This window comes from Molossus molossus, unplaced genomic scaffold (genome assembly GCF_014108415.1).
Source record: "Molossus molossus isolate mMolMol1 unplaced genomic scaffold, mMolMol1.p scaffold_m16_p_20, whole genome shotgun sequence".
Lineage (NCBI taxonomy): Eukaryota > Metazoa > Chordata > Mammalia > Chiroptera > Molossidae > Molossus > Molossus molossus.
Window position 1 is genome coordinate 54,136,078 of NW_023425356.1, and position 15,725 is coordinate 54,151,802.

At 61.7% G+C, this 15,725-nt stretch overlaps 1 protein-coding gene across 2 annotated transcripts; it reads right to left on the reverse strand.

Annotated features, from left to right (window-relative positions):
* Nucleotides 1–252: 252 nt before the first annotated feature.
* On the reverse strand, nt 253–13,707 carry FCGR2B (Fc fragment of IgG receptor IIb). 2 transcript variants are annotated; one of them, XM_036272225.1, is made up of 8 exons: nt 13,536–13,707; nt 10,259–10,279; nt 8,761–9,018; nt 4,809–5,063; nt 4,242–4,370; nt 2,498–2,545; nt 829–866; nt 253–741 (listed from the first exon to the last, which is right to left on the reverse strand). In XM_036272225.1, the coding sequence occupies exons 1-8, from the start codon at nt 13,639–13,641 to the stop codon at nt 655–657; spliced, it is 942 nt and encodes a 313-aa protein (XP_036128118.1). In that variant the 5' UTR covers nt 13,642–13,707; the 3' UTR covers nt 253–654. The 2 variants fall into 2 exon arrangements, with proteins under 2 accessions (XP_036128118.1, XP_036128119.1); XM_036272226.1 differs by lacking the exon at nt 2,498–2,545.
* Nucleotides 13,708–15,725: the final 2,018 nt, after the last annotated feature.

Genomic DNA, 15,725 nt, shown 5'->3' on the forward strand with positions numbered 1-15,725 from the left:
CCAACCCAAACAGCCTTTGAAAGGTAAAGGGCCCTGGCCCGGTGGCACAGTTGGTTGGAGCGTCGTCCCAGACACCGAAAGGTTTCGAGTTCCATACCCAGTCGGGGTGCGTGCAGGAGGCAATCAATCCATGTTTCTCTCTCTCCCTTCCTCTCTCTCTAAAAATTAATAAAAACACATCCTTTGGTGATGATTTTTAAAAAAATTTACAAAGGTAAAGGGAATGTTGTTTCGTAGTACTTTATTATAAAAGTAATACATGATCTGTATAGGAAGAAAAGCACCCGAAATTCAATCACCGTGAAACAATCACTTTAATAGGCCGGCAGTGTTAGTCTGTGTCAACATTTCTGAAACCAGGTGTATTTATGTAATGTTTCCCATGTAACCTTTAACTAAGTATTTCCCATGTTGCTACAATCTCTTAATAAAAGCAAGTATTACTGTCTGCGTGGACGTGGGAGGGGGACGAGGAGCGCCCGTCACCTGGGGCCACGCTGTCTGCGGCTCTCGGGACAGGGGGCCTTGGCATTAATGCAGATAACTCGGGGCAGCCCTCCTTATTTGGGACTGCAGGACCCTCTCGTCCTCCCCCAGGGGGATTCCGGCTAGAAGACACGCTGATCCTGGCCTGTCTGGCTCTCGGCTCCATGTCTATATATTCTGGTAATCCGGGGGATCTGTGTCTTCCCCTTGACCTTCGGGGTGCAGGAGAAGGGAGTAGGTGATTGTGTTCTCAGCCTAGAGAAAGCAGAGGGGTAACAGGGTCCATGGAGAAGCCACCGAGGCAGCGAGGGGGGAGGGGCAGGCAGTGGGGGGGTGACTCACCTCCACTTTGGCAGCCTCTTCAGCATTGGTGAGGTGAGCTATGGGCAAAAGGAACAGGTCAGCCAGGGCCCTGCTGTGGGAGGGAGCCCACTGCACCCTGCGGCTGCCCCCCCACGGCCAAAGCAGACCTCAGTGCACGAGGCTGCACCCCCGCAGCCCCCCCACCCCCGCGCAGCATGCAGCCCCCAGGGGAGGTAGGCATGTGTGACGTGTTCTTTTCAGAGGTACTGAGTTTTCCTAGAGGCAAAGTAGACAGCTTCTGGGGTCTGAGATCCTGGGCACAGGCAGGAGCTCAGCCTCAGACTGAGGTCAAGTCTGGACTTTTGCAGCCGCAGACTTCAGGGAGAGAAGATTCAGGGCCCACTGGCCAATGACATGCACCCTTGTTTGAACTTTGAGGAACTGGTGACCCCAAGAGAGGAAAGAGCCAGCACGAGGAGGGAGGGAAGGAGGAACTGAACAAGCAACCAGCAGATAGGGAGCACAGCCCCATCTCTCATGCTCCTGTCCCGCGAAAGCTGCCTCAGCACCTGCAGAAGCGGGGGAGGGCCTGGGACAACCGTGCATTGTCCTCCCTGTCCCTTGGACAAAGTGTCCATTTGCCATGCCCCCAATCCTGGAACAGACCCTCGGCACCCCCAGCACCCCGGCCATGCCTTTTGGGCCGCCCCAGCCCGTCCTGGTTACAAAATAAATGCCTTGTGAAACACAGTTACGCCACCGGAGATAGAGCCACATGTTGGAGTGGCCAGTTCATGGTGTTCGGGCTTCAATCTGCATCTGTTTTGGCCTTGGTGTGGACTCGGGCCCACACCCCGCTTGGCCCGGCCACGGGGCTCGGGGCCCTGCTGGAAGCAGCGCCATCCGCTAAGCTCTCAGATCTGTTGTTCTCCTCTGAGTCACACCCTGGCCGTAGAGGGGGGTCCCTGAGGGCCCTGTTCCCGCCTGACTGCTGTCTGGTTTCCTTCATGCTCTGGTTCCCTTGACGGTCAGGAAGTCGCCGGGAACCCCCTTCCCATGGTCCCACCTGGTCCAGGGCTGACACAGCCTCTGATCCTGAGACTGTCAGGCCTGGGGGGACTCTTCCCCGGTGAGGTGACTGAGCCCATGAAGGGAGTGACTTGCTCAAGGCCCCACTGGCCATGGAGACGGGCAGACCATCTATCTCACAGGCAACAAGCCTGGAACTACGCTTTGCCCGTGACACCCACGGCTGCCCCCAGGGCCTCCTCTGAGAGCGGAGCCCACCACCCCGAGACAGGCTCCTCAGCAGATGCAGGCTGTCCCCAGACCTCCTCCTTCCCTCCTCCGCCCCCCAATCCGATGGCCTCCATCTTCCATCTTCTGCCCCCTGTCCTGTGCTGACTCTCCCAAAGACCCAACTCTCACGTCTTGCTCTGGGAATGCCCCAGCTTTCCAGTCCCAGGAAGCCCGACGCGGGCACATTCCTCCCTCTCCACCTGGCTCGGGTGTCCCTCTCCTCATGTTCAGCGAGGTCCCCTTAGGCCCAGGAGTTAGTCTCAGAACTGACCAAGAGATCTGAGCCCAGCCCTCCTCCCCCGCCCCCTCCCTCTCCTGTGTGCCCTGCGGACTCACACAAGCCACTTCCTGCTCCGATTCACCTGGCAACCCCAGGCGGGGCTCAGGGCCCCAGAGGGGCTGCACTCACCTGGTTTCTCAGGTAGGGTCTCTCCTATTTCCCTGCTCTCAGGGGCTCCTGGGAGGGTTAGGAAGGGCACACAGGACGTTAGTAGATTATGGGGTGGGACCTGAGTCCTCAGGACCAAAGATCAGGGTTAGGACTGGGTTAGGACCCACACAGACCCTTGGGCTCTCAGACAGGTGCTCCCCTCCCTGCTCCCCCTGCTGCAGCCCAGGGACCATCCCAGACAGCAAAAGGACGGCCCAGAGAGACCTGAGTCGCTAAGCCAACCACGGGGGCTCCTGGGATGCTCAGGGGCCACTCGTGGCTTCTTCCGTGGGCTTGCTCTGCCCTGTAGAAAGCACTGCTCTCGTCCTGGCCGGTTTGGCTCAGCGGTTAGAGCGTCAGCCCGCGGACCGGAGAGTCCTGGGTTCGGTTCCCGCTAAGGGCATGTACCTTGGTTGCAGTTTGTCCCCAGCCCCAGCCGGGGCCGTGTGGGTGGCAGCCACTCGATGTGTCTGTCTCACATCGATGTTTCTCTCCCTCTCTCCCTCCCGCTCTATCTGAAGATAAAGGCAAAAAATGTCCTCGGTGAGGATAAGTAATACATAGAAAGCACTGCTCTCTCCCTCCGTGTCTCGCCAAGTCTCCCTATTCGCCTCTCGGAACCTGCAGTGCTGGCTGCCATCCTGAGCGGAATTAGCAGCGCGTCCTTTCTCGGGCCTCGAGCCTTTCCGAGCTTTTCAGGGCCGTGCACTGCGACAATTTGCTGTTAGATGTCTGGGCGCCTTCCCTCTCCCTCAGCTCTGTGCACTCGTTAGTACTGAGCGGGGAGAAGCCGCTGCCCCGAGTCCAAGTTCTTTGGCTGGTTGGTTAGTGAACAACCATTTATCGAGCACCCAGCGGGTGGCAAGCTGAGTGCTGGGGGACATGAAGGCCCAGGAGACACAGCGGTCAAACCCCTACAGATCGATCTTCAACGTGGTCATGGCCTCGCCCGTGCCCGTCTGTCTGCCCCCGCCCCTCTCTCCTTCTTACTGCCTCCTAGCGCATGGCTTCGACAGCACCCTCCTCACGCCACGCCCAGCCCCGTCCTAGCCACACTGGTCCTCACGTCCGTGGTCCCTGACCTGAACGCCCAGCAGCTGTCTTTGCCCGGCTCACTGCTACCCTCCACCATCGCCTCCTCCGTAAGGACAGCATCTCACGCTCACGCGCTATGTGCCATACACTAGCCACTGTTGTGAGAGCTTCGGCCTCATCATCCTCATAGCGCCCCTGGGAGGTAGCGTCTGTTAGTGTCCTCTTTTCCAGATGAAGGAACTGGGGCACAGAGAGGTTGAGGAACTCAGCCAGGGTCACACAGCGGGTGAGCCATGGAGCTGAGACGTACCACAGGCCGCCCCCCCCCCCCCGCGAAAGCGTCTCTAATGGTCTCCGCATTTCTCTGCCATCGCTCTTATCCCGTCTAACCCTGAAGTCTGTCTGTACGTCTGGCCTCCCTGTCTGTGAGCCTGTGAGCTCCTCGCGGGCGCAGACTGGGCCTCCTCCTCTGGATATCGTCCACAGCATCTAGCACGGTGAGCCACCCGTAAGAAAGTTCGTTCAAGCCTCGCAGAATGAAGGAGTTAACAGATGAATGGCTGACTAGCACACAGGGTTACGTCTGAATGCTGAGGGTTCCTAGCCCGAAGAGAAGGTCTCTGGCAATGTTTCAGGGCCTCGGCTAAGGAGGCGCCAGTAACGAGAGAAACCAAGAAGAGCCACAAACCTGAACTCTTGCGTCTCTTGAAGCAGATCCAGGTCACGATGGCAGCCACACTAGTCACAGCAATGATGCCAGCGACCACGGCCACGGCCGCCGTGGTCACAACCAGGAAGTCGTTGCCCGAGCCGGGCACTAGGGAAGACAGAACTCAGGACAGGCCATGTGCTCCCTGTCCCTCCAACCCCCAAGGCAATGCCCAGTGCTGGTCCCCTGCAGCTGTGTCTGGGCCACTCACAGGGACAGCACTTCCTTCTCCCCCAACCTCAGCTGCTCAGGGTTTCTGTGGCGGGACTTGAGCCTCCCCATCCCCAGGTCTGTCCACTAACCTAAGGTGCATTGCAGAGGGAGGGGCTTCCCTTCGATCTCAGGGGCCGTGGGGAGGGGAGCCCCCCATACTGTGCCCAGCAGTGATCTTTCAGGCACAGGCCGTGCCCAACGAGTGATGGGCATGAGAACAGTGCTCAGGAATGTTCAGGAGCACAGGGAGCCCCTGCGCCCACGGGGAGGACCACGTCACTGCCCCTGGGTCCTAACCATCGTCCCCTCCTTCCGCCTGGACTGGGCTCCCACCTTGGACAGTGATGTTCATGCGCTGTGATCTGTATAACAACTGCCCGATGAATCCTGAGCAGTAGTACTCGCCACTGTGACTGGCGTTTGCTCGCGGGATGGAGAAGCTGGAATTCCGGTGGGAAAACCGCTTGGACTTTCCATCCTGGTAGAATGTGATCTTGTAGAGAGACCAGCTCTTCCAGCTGTGGCACCTCAGCTCGATGGGGTCCCCCTCCTGGAACACCAGGCCAGGGGTCTGGAGCAGCAGCCAGGCTGAAAGACACAGGAAGACGCAGATCTGGACTCACCGCCGTCCTGATGGGCGGGACAGGCTGGGCGGAATGTGTCATCTTGGTCAAGTCATTTAACTTCTGGGCCTCGGTTCCCTCATCGTGAAATGGACACCTGGCACCATGCTCCTGGCACATCGCCGGTCCTGGGAGGAGGCGGCGCCAGCCCTGAACTGCCTAGGCCACAGGCACCTGGGGCAGGAGGGAGGCTCCTGTCTGACGCAGGAGGCGTGTGTCTTTGGGGATCATAGAAAGTCATGGACATCCCACAGATATTAGCTCTTTTGACAAATGTTAGGGAACATGGAGCTTCCTTCAGGAGTCTCTGTCCAAAGCCTCGGTGTCACCGGGGAGCCTCAGTCTGCTGTGCAGCCCCCCCCCACCCCCCGCCCGTTTCCATCCTTTTGCTGAGGGAGAACAAACAGTGAATGTTCTGTTGTGTAGGGAACAGAGCGAAGGAGGACGCTTGTCCTGGCTCAGCCATGCACGGCTTTTCTGGGACGGAGCAGGGCTGGGATCGGACAGGAAGCTGGGTGGAGACAGCAGGGCAAGAGGAACGGGGCAGGGGTCACAGAGAGAGACAAAGCCACACCTGCCCCGTCAGGTGCTCAGGCCCTGCTGCAGATCAGAATGAGGGCCACCGAGTCTACACCGGCCCCAGAGCCTGCCAGGGTGCTGGGGAGAATGACGACAGAGAGAACTCGGGGCCACCGCCCCCGGGGACCACGCAGAGAGACCATGCCGGGCTCTTGCTACTTGCATCACACAAGCTAGAACACCTGCCTCTCCCGCTGGGGACACGCCTGCACCCCCTTTTCCTGCCTTCGTGCTCCACATACACCTCTCCTGGAGAATCGAGACCCTGGTGGACTCCCTGCAGGCCACGCAGAGCGGTCCTGGTGCCCCCGGCTGCCTTTACGTCAGGATTCGGTCAGGGCAGGTGGGGAGGCCGAGAAAGGTCAGGACTTTAAAAGTAGAGCAGAAGCCAGAGAAATGTCAAAGCGGCCGCCGGTGGCCCCCGCAGCCAGTCTCGCTCCTCTCGCACTTGCGGGGCCACCGCCTCCGCAGAGACGGACGCCACTGGAGCAGCCATTCCTTCCCCGCGGAGTCTCTGCCGCGACCAGGTCGTACCCTGGACAGTGGGGTGTGTCTGCCTCGGGCTGGTTCATGCAAAGGGCCCCCTTGGTGTCCTTGAGGACACTCGTCTTGGTGCAGATCTCGGGGACTGGGCCCAGCTTCTGCTTTGAGTAACAAAAGGTGTTTCCGTCCATCTCCCGGAGCCTTGTGGAGAAGGGGTACAACCCACACCCCTCCTCTACACCCCCATGCTGGAGGGGACACAAGGCTGGTGCCATGATTCTGGTGTTGGCGCTGGAGGCTCCCCAGGGCGTGTTCTTCAAGCCCGGTCTCCGTGTCCTGGACCGAGGGCATTGTCGCAGCTGGATGCCTCAAGCCCGGCTAAGCGCCCTCTCGACTGGGTGACCCTGCCCGGGTCTTCACACAGGCAGCACCCCTGTGCGTGAGCAGCTGTCTTCCTGGTGCTCCCCCGTTTTTCTCTTCAGCCACATTGTGGCACCTCCTGGTGCAGTCACAGCACAGACCCTCCCGGCGGCGGAAACTCACCGCTCCGGACACTGTCCTCTTGTCTGCTTGGCGGCCCCCCCACCCCGCGCCCGGGCCCCTGACTCATTCCCTTTCAGCCTGTCCCAGTCCTGTCTGCACCAGCGTCTCACTCGGTTCTGCTTCTCCTTGGACACAAAAGCCTTCAGTGATTGGGCTTCCCAGTGGCCTGTGCGGGTCTGAGTCACCCACTTGTCTGGGCACCGTGGCTACTACAGGGGGCGGGGCTCACGGGCAGCGTGGCCGCCCTTGCACATCTGGGGGCGCTCACATCTCCGCTGGACGCTGGCCCAACTTTCTCTCTGCTGCTGGGGTGCCAGGGCAGCAAGCAGCGACCCCACTGTAGCGATGTCTCCCCACACTCAGCCTGCCGTCCAGCAGCGGCTTGGTCTGCCCGGCAGGCTCAGAGACGGCAGCAGGGGCCTGGTGGCCGAGGGGCAGCTGGCACTGTCAGTACTGGGCGGCCACGCGGGAGCCCTGGCGGGTGGGGCACCTGCTGGAGGATCCCCACCAGCTTCTCCTGAGGCTGTCTGCTGCTGCTGCTAACTGGAGCACGGAGTTGGACCTGCATGCGGGCAGGTGCAGCTGCCCGAGTCAGCGTTACACGCGTCCTGCTGACCACTGGGCTCACAGTCACTGTGTGGGCTGCAGGCCAGGGCTCCAGCCCCCCTGGGCAGCTCCTGGGACAGCTGCCGCTCCTGAGGAAGGCAACTGACCTAAACACCCAGGTGCTGGCCACCTGGACTTGTAGCCGTGGGATGCTATCGCCACGGCCTCACTCAGCCTGACTGAGGCGGAAGGACCAGCCTGAGGCCCCAGAGGCAGCCTGAGCCACAGCAAGGGCCTGGGGAGAGGCCTGGGAGACGCAGGGACAGGCGGTGAAGACAGGGCCTGCCTGGTCCGTGGAGCCTACGCTTGAGCCCTGTGGGTTCCTCGCTGCCCAGTTCCGCACTCGCCCTGGGTCTACGTGGACCCCAGGACTGAGCACATGGCACCTCCTGCTGGACAACAGTCACCGCCCAGTAGGAATGGGAAGCCCAGCGTCCTGTTTCCCAGCTGTGGCCTGGGACTGGGTGGGGCCGGGGAGGTGCTGGTCCCAGTAGCATGGACTGGGCAGTGGTGGTCTGCCACCGCTGGGGTCGAGTGAGAACTGGAGGCAGGGCACCCTAGCGCCCACACAGCCAGCTGTGCACGGCGGCCCCTGTGTACGAGTGGCCCCTGCGGGCATGCCCAGGGTGGCTGGAGCTGCAGGTGCTCTGACCCAGGGCCTCCAGGGCGGCGTCCACCTCATGTGAGGGTCCCTTAGCCTGGTGTGGCTGTTGGTGGGGACTCCCTGTCCCAGTGGGTCCCCTCACCTCCTCCTATTCCTGGAGGGGCAGGGCCACCAGGCCTTCCCTCCCGGCCTGTCCCTTCCCGCTGGGCTGAGGGGGAGTCGCACCACCTGGCCTGCTGTGTGCTTCTGAGGACGGTCTGGGCGTGAGCTGAGGGAAGGGGCCTGTCTCACGACGTCTTGGCTGCTCTTCCTGGAAAGCTTTTGCCACGAGCAGCGTGACGTCATCCCTGGGCTCAGCAGACGTCTGTGGCGCCTGCCTGTGTCAGGACTGGGCAGCACGGGGGCGGGGCGAGGAGAGGACCCAGGGGGCTCGACACCCACTGAGCAAAGGGGAAACGGAGACTCAGGGAAGGGGCTCGCTGTTTCCAGGGCTGGTGACGTCCAGGGCCGGGGCCCAGCCTGGCTGCTGCTCTGCTGGAGAAGTGGCGTTTGTGGGTCAGGGTTTCCTCCGGCCTCCCTCAGCCCCGGCAGCCTGCGATGGCCGAACCACCTTCCTGTCAACCAGGAGCGAGGCCCCGCGACCTGGTGTGCTGTGCGGCACCCACAGGGAAGGTGGGAAGGAAATGACTGGGCGAAAATGACTTCCAATGACCCACAGCCCTAGGAAAGGCCACCGGCTCTCCTAGAATCCCCAGCCGTCAGCAGGGGTCAGGCGGCAGGCCCGTGGGGCCCGCCTCACCCCACCTAACCCAGCCCCGCCCCACCTAGCCCAACCCCCACCACTGACCGGAAGTCACGTCCAGATGCACGGGGTCGCTGAGGCTGGCCTGGCCCGTCTGGCACCTGTATTCCCCGCTGTCGTTGCTGCTGGCCTGGAAGCTGTAGCTGGGCTGGGCCTGGGCTAGGATGGCCGTCCCGTTCAAGAACCACTGGGTGGAGCGGTCCCCAGGGCTCTGGGCCCCCTGGCAGTTCAGAGTCACGGTGTCCTCCCGCAGGACGTTGACCCAGGGGGGCTCCAGGCTCACCACGGCCTTCGGGAGATCCGCTGGGGGCAGAGCGAGGTGCATGAGGAAAGGAAACGGAGCCTGACTCTCCGACAGGGAGCCCCTGGGATCCTGCGGCCCACACGGAGGACAGCGGCCCACACGGAGGACAGCGGCCCAGAGCTGTCTGTGACCGCAGGCAAAGCCTGCCTCGCACCCCCCCTCGGGCCCTGGGCCTCCGGGGAGTCCTCCTCTCCTCTGCAGGAGAGGGGGAGCGAGGAGGCACCAGGGGCCGGGCACAGGCTCTAGAAGTGAAGGTGCACCTGGCCAGTCCCCGGACTGAGGGCCTCCCTCTGCGTGTGCGTGTGCGTGTGCGTGTCCATGTGTGTGTCTCACGCATGCGCATGGACATGCACGCACACGCACGTGCACATGTGCACACATGCCTGTGAGCACCCATTCTCCCCTGTAAACCTAGGTGTTGGGACTCAATGGCAAACTGCAGAGCAGGACGGAGGAGGTGTGGTCAGCACGCGAGGCGGACGCTGGTTTCCGCTCTGACTGCACGTCCTACCTTATCCCCTAGAACACCTGCCGCCCCACAGCAGCAGGGCAGAGGGTAGGGAGAGCGCGAGGCCAGTGCAGGGAGCCTGCTTCAGGCCCTGGGAGAGGCCTCCCCCCGCAGTCCTGGGGTCCCGGCAGCGGTGAGAAGGCACCGTCCGCCCACCCGAGCAGTGGCCAGTGGCTTCTCTCCTGTTCCTGGCAAAGCCCCTAGGCCCTCAGGTACATGCAAAATAGAGGATTTATCAACACTGTCGCCTGGGCTCTTTTTAGGGTAGAATTGGCTGCATTTGGAGAGAGGAAGGCGATTGAGAGAGAGGGCAGAGTTATTTTCTTTTTTTTTTTTTATCCTCACCTGAGGACATTTTTGCACTTATCTTCAGATCAAATGGGAGGGGGAGAGAGAGGAAGAGAGAGAGAAACATCGATGTGAGAGAGACACATCGAGTGGTCGCCACCCACATGACCCCAACCAGGGCCAGGGACAAACTGCAACCAAGTACATGCCCTTAGCGGGACCCAAACCCAGGACTCCCTGGTCGAGGGCGGAGTTATTGTCTGTGACAATATCTGTGCCGTGTCCACAGCACAGAACCGGGGCAGAGGCGCCCCTGCACCTGTTGCTGGTCCCTGCTTCCAGGGAGCAGGGAGAGAGGGCGAGGGAGCGGCACCCTCCCTGCTCCACCTGGGTACCCTGCTGGGTGCAAGGGCCGCTGGGGGGGCGGGGGGGTCAGGACTTACCGGGTTTCCCGGCAGCAGGAGCTGTAGGAGAGAAAGCAGAGTCATGCATCACTGTCCAAATAATCGCTTCCTTGCTGATCCCAGAGACTCCCCTGGCCCTCCCCCGTCTGGAGCCGGCAGGTTGGTGGCTCTGCAAACCTGCAGCCACCGTGTTGTGAGGACACGAGGACTCGGAGCAGCTGCTCCACCCCTTTCCCTAGCGCAGGCCCTGCTGCCCGGGAGGGATGCTCCTGGCTCCCTCACCCCCAGCTCGGCTCTTCTCCATCCTCCCAGCCCAGTCCTCAGCCTACCGGCATCTCCTCTTCCTCCCTCGTCCCTGGGCAGTGTGTCCGCCCAGGCATCCCCTCATCCTCCCTCTTCTGCGTCTCAGCGTCTCCTCTGCCACATCTTTCTCAACATACGTCCCCTCCGACATCCTTCACGAAAAGCACACTCTCTCACTTAACCCCCCAGTGTAATTCCAAACTTCTTGTTGTTCCCTTCACAGCCAGAACTCTCCATTTCTTTCTACGTAAGCTGGTCACGGTTTTGTCTGCACCCTCCTGTCCACTGGAAGTCCCTGGTCTGTCAGGGGCCACCTTCCATTTCTCTCCCGTCTCCACTCACCGTGTCCCATCGACACTTTCTCTGGCCTGCGACCTGCCCGCCCTCTGTTCCTCCCACAGCCCACCCCTCCACACCGTGGGTCTTGTAGAGTCTGCCTCCGACTTAGATCTTGGATCCCTCGTTGCTCAGTGGCCGTGGCCACCACGCTAGCCTGGATCCTGCCCAGCCTTCTCCCCTCTCCTGACTTATCTCCCCACTTCTTTGTCTCCCCTACAACCCGTTCGAGAAGCTAGTGATTTTATTTTATTTTTCTTTATTGATTTGAGAGAGAGAGGAAGGGAGAGGGAGAGAGAGAAACATTGATGAGAGAGAACATCGATTGGCTGCCTCCTGCATGCCCCACGCTGGGGACCAGGCCCACAACTTGGGCGTGTGCCCTGACCGGGAATCGAACCGGTGACCTCTTGGTGCAGGGGTCGGCACTAACCACTGAGCACACCCGGCGGGCAAGAAGCTAGTTCTTTTAAATGTACCAAATTAGATAATACTGCTCCCTGCCTACAAGCCTTCGACGGCCTTGCTTCACTCGCACAATAAGGTGTCGGTATGTTCTAGGCCACACCTGACCTCCGAGCCCCCGGGGTCCCTTCCTGGGGCTGGCTCACTGAGCTCCAGTAACACCAGCCGCAAACTCCGGCTTCTGAGTTGGCTGGTCCCGCTGCCCTGAACCCACTTCCTCTGCATCTCCAAGGGGCTCATTCTTTATCACGCAAGGTCTCCGCTCAGCGTGGCCTCCGCAGGAAGCTCCGTATCGTCCCGCTCGGGCAGGCCACTCGCCAGTCCCCTCACAGCAGGTGTTCTTATCACGGCATCCTGTTGACGCCTCGTGGCCCTTCCCAGCTCATACCCATGCCCCGCGCTCGTTCCTCCTCGGGAGGGTGCGCGCTCTCCAGTAGCCACAGATTTCATCGGCCACACCCTGGAAATCACGGGTGGGGTGCCCGGAGGTGGGAGACAGGACAGCCTGGAGTTGTAGTGATGACAGGAGGGGACGGAGAGGACCCGGATGGACGTGAGGCATTTCAGAGGCCGAAGGAGAGAGGTTGGCCCCCGAAGAGGCAGGGGGGTGGCAGTGGGCGACTAGGGGAAAGGTTAGGAAGGGAAGAATGGGGGGGGCAGTCAGTTGGATCCTGAATGTTTTGTTTTTATCTGAGCTGGCAAATCAATCTGGAGGTGTCCCCACAGCAGCTGGGAACATGGCGAGAGCCACAGGTCGGGGAGCCGGCATGGGGGGCACGGCTGAAACCCAGCGCATGCCGGGCTGGTAGGGGTCAGGGCAGGGGCACTGGCTGGAGACCCAGAGACAGAGCAGGAGGAGAGGAGAAAGAGATGAGAAAGCAGAGAGAACCAATCACCGCTCACTCGCTCCACAGACAGTCGTGAGGCTGAGAGAGCCCAGTGGGCAGGGCAGGGCGGCCTGCTGTCCCGCTGCCTGCTGCGTCCCCAGAGCAGAGCCTGTATAGCGTTGACTGAATGGTGCCACAGGTGGTCTGTGGCACCTGAGGAGCCGGAAGCGCAGGGACGCCGCGCCTGGCTGAGGGGGCCAGCGGGCAGGGGCAGGGTCGGGAGGGTGGAATGGGGCTTGGTGCAGCGGGCACCGCACGGCACGGAGGCCCGTGACTCAGCCACAGCCTGGCCACGTCAGGACTTCCAAGGACAGCGTGGATTTGGTGGGAGAGGAGTCAGCGTGGTCTAGGCCGAGTCCGAGGGCGCTGTAAAAACTGACTCATCAGTGACGGACATCCAATGTGGTGGCCCAGATAAGGAGAGAAAGATGGTGCAGATTTGGTGACACAGCCAGAGGGCGAATGAAGGAACACGCCACACGCCTGCCTGGCCGTCCTGCCCAGTGGCGGGGACGTTGGCAGAGGCTGACACAGGTCCCGTTACCGACCTGAGTGTCCCGTGAGGGAGGCCTGTGCACAGACCCTGAGGGGGTGAGGTGGCAGCTACAGGCGCTGAGCTTGGGGACAGTCCTTGCAGCAGGATCTCCCAGGAGGCCCGCCCTGGACTCCTCCTCTGCACCCTCGGCCCTGGCCCCTGGCCCACAGCGAGAGCACGGGCAGCCCCCCTCGGCTTGAGACCTGGGCTTTCTCCAGCTCAGGGCTGGGGCCCCAGTCCGTGTGGCGCGAGCAGGCACGATCTCTCTGGTCCCCACAGGATGGACCCAGAACCGCCCGGGGGGTCCGCTGAGCCGCAGCGTCCTGGGTGCCCAGGCCCTGTGCTTCTGCCAGGGAAGGGAAGTGGTCTCTGCTGCCTGACGTCGGTTTTGGGGTGCAGAGCATGACCACAGCCCCTGTGTGCCTTCGAGTTTCTTTCCACCCGTCTGAAAACACACTGGCCTTCCCATCTGAGATGGGGTCCCCGAGAAACACACATTTCCAAGGAAGGAGAACAGCCGGCCCCCCGTCATCCGAGTCCAGGGCACCAGACTTCCCCTGGAGCAGATTCCGAGGCGGGGCTGGTGGAGCCTCAGAGACCCCAGTGCCCAGTGAGATTAGGCAAAGGACACACTTTTATCCCAAACTCTGCCACGGTCATAATTCGCCAAGGCCAGCAGGTCATCAGAGTTCGGCCTCTGACGTGCCTCCCGCTCCAGCCCTCATCCTCGCCCGGGCTCAGCCCCGCCAAGGGGCACGCTGGCCCCGTCCCACCAGGAACGCTGACTCACCCAGGAGCAGCAGAGCCCACAGCAGCAGGGCCCACGGGCGGCAGGGCGGGCAGCCAGCCTGGTCACCGGCTGCAGCAGGGGGGCGCAGGAGCGAGGGCAACCCCATCGCCCTCTCCAGCAGTGGCTCAGGCACCGGGGCAGCCAGGCTCCTCCGAGACTAACTGGTCGCACCCCAGAGGACAGACTGCAACGAAGCCCAAAAGTGGAAGTGAGAAGGGCCTCACCGCAGGCCCCGCCCTCTCACCCCTTCCTCTGCCCCCCCCCCGCCCCCCCGCCCGAAGACTCAGAGCTTCCCAGAATCTGGCTCAGCCCAGCTCCAAATTCACCGAAATTTTAGAAACTGGGAAACAACTTCCTCCTCTTCCTCTGGGGCCTTGGCCTCTGCAAGAAAGAGGGATGGTCGCCAGGCTCGGCGAGGGACTTCCTGTCTGTCTCCGCGTCCCCAGGAGAGGTGACCCCAGAGAGTGTGGGACCCTCGTCACACGTCCAGGTCCCCCTGGAGTCCCAGGCACTGACCCTCCGAGGTGAGTGAAGGCTGGAGGTCGCCCACCACCACCGCCCTGCCTTCATGGTCATGACCCCCGACTCACTTTCGGGGTGTCGGGACAAGGATGGAGAGGTGTGCTGGGCCAAGAGGGTGACTCGCCCTCACTGTCCCCGCCCCCAGCAGGGCTCCTGCTCACTCGCTCGTTCACCCGACACCTGCGGGGCACCAGCTCGCCCTGCTCTGTCCCCGTGGACGAGCTCGGCTCCGGGGCGGCACACACCTGGGCACAGAGGCCGCGGTCTCAGGACTCCAGCTTCCTCGCCCGAACACGGAAGACCCTCCAAGGACTGCTCAGCACTGCTGACATCTGGGACCGACGATGCCTCTCCGGAGGACCGGTCTGTGCCTTGTGGGATGGTTGGCAGCGCTGCTGGCCTCGAGGTGCCAGTGGCACCCCAGCTGTGGACACAGAAACGTCCCCTCGACTGAGAAGCTCCACCCGCCTTCAGGGACTCTGGGAAACGCAGGGGATCTCATGCAGGGTACTGTGCCCCGAATGCCGGTTTCCTTCTTTCTCCTCGCCATCCTGGGTTTCCCCTCAGCACCCCAGAACACCTGCTCTGCCCACCTCCCCCGGACTGCCTCCCAAAGGCCCTCCCAGGAAGCATGCTGCGGTACTCAAAGACCCAACCTCAGAGCCCACGGTCCTCAGAACTCACCACAGCCCAGCCCTCGGCCACAGGCTTGGCGAACGGCCACTCCCCACCCCTCCACCCAGCTCTGACTCTCGGGGACAAACTCAGATCTTTACCGAGGAACATTTTCAAGTCTCTTGTCATTGACGGACAGTCGTCATATCACCCTGACTTCTGTCCACAGGAGACCGATGCACAGAGCTCTCAGCCACCCACGCAGGTCACAAGGTGTTGACCCGAGGTTCCTGCGCAGGCCACTAGCGGGCAGGGCACCGCCTGACATCCGGTCCTCTGCCAGCCTTGGAGACCTCAAAATCAAGGTCGCCAGGAGGAAGGGCTGCTGGTGTTGTGAGGCAGACTGCTCCCCGACACTGGCGCGGGCACGCTTCCGGGGGACTTGCTTCTCCACGCGTCTTTCTCTCTGCTGCGGGGAGAGATGATGCTCCCGTCTGTGCTTCTGAGGTTCTTGCAAAAGGGGAAACCTATCCAATCACTGGTTTTGCCACCAAAGACCCTGCTTGGTCCACGGTGCTGTGACCCTGCAGTCCTTCCTGTTACAAGCATCTCCCTGATTTCCAGTGTCCATTTCTCTGGACCAAGGGGAGCCCCTGTCTATCCTGTCAGACTCCCGAACCCTGGCCTGTCTGCAGTTAACAAACGACAGAAAGAGAGACCAAAACAATAGTGCCTGTGAGGTCCTGCTGACCCCCGAGCTGTCATCTTCCAATTCCGAGCCTAGGGGTCGCCCCGCACTCTGTTCCTGTCACGGGGGGGGGTCGCCCCACATTCTGTTCCTGTCACGGGGGGGGGGGTCGCCCCACATTCTGTTCCTGTCACCGGCTTGGCCCAGCGTCGCTCCTCTGCAGGGCCAGCACCCCTGCGCACATGGGGCCTCGGTGTCCAACTAGACGAAAATGGTGGGAGCTGTGGTCTGGGCCACTGTCCACAGCCAGCGCCTCCCAACCTGCAGAGCAGACCCTGATGGGAGTTACCAGTGGGCATTCCTGG

Coding starts and splice junctions, on each gene's coding strand:
- FCGR2B (XM_036272225.1), bottom strand. CDS start 13,641: ATGGGGTTGCCCTCGCTCCTGCGCCCCCCTGCTGCAGCCGGTGACCAG. Junction 867..2,497: donor GACCCTACCTGAGAAACCAG/GTGAGTGCAGCC, acceptor TTTTGCCCATAG/CTCACCTCACCAATGCTGAA. Junction 742..828: donor AAGAGGCTGCCAAAGTGGAG/GTGAGTCACCCC, acceptor TGCTTTCTCTAG/GCTGAGAACACAATCACCTA.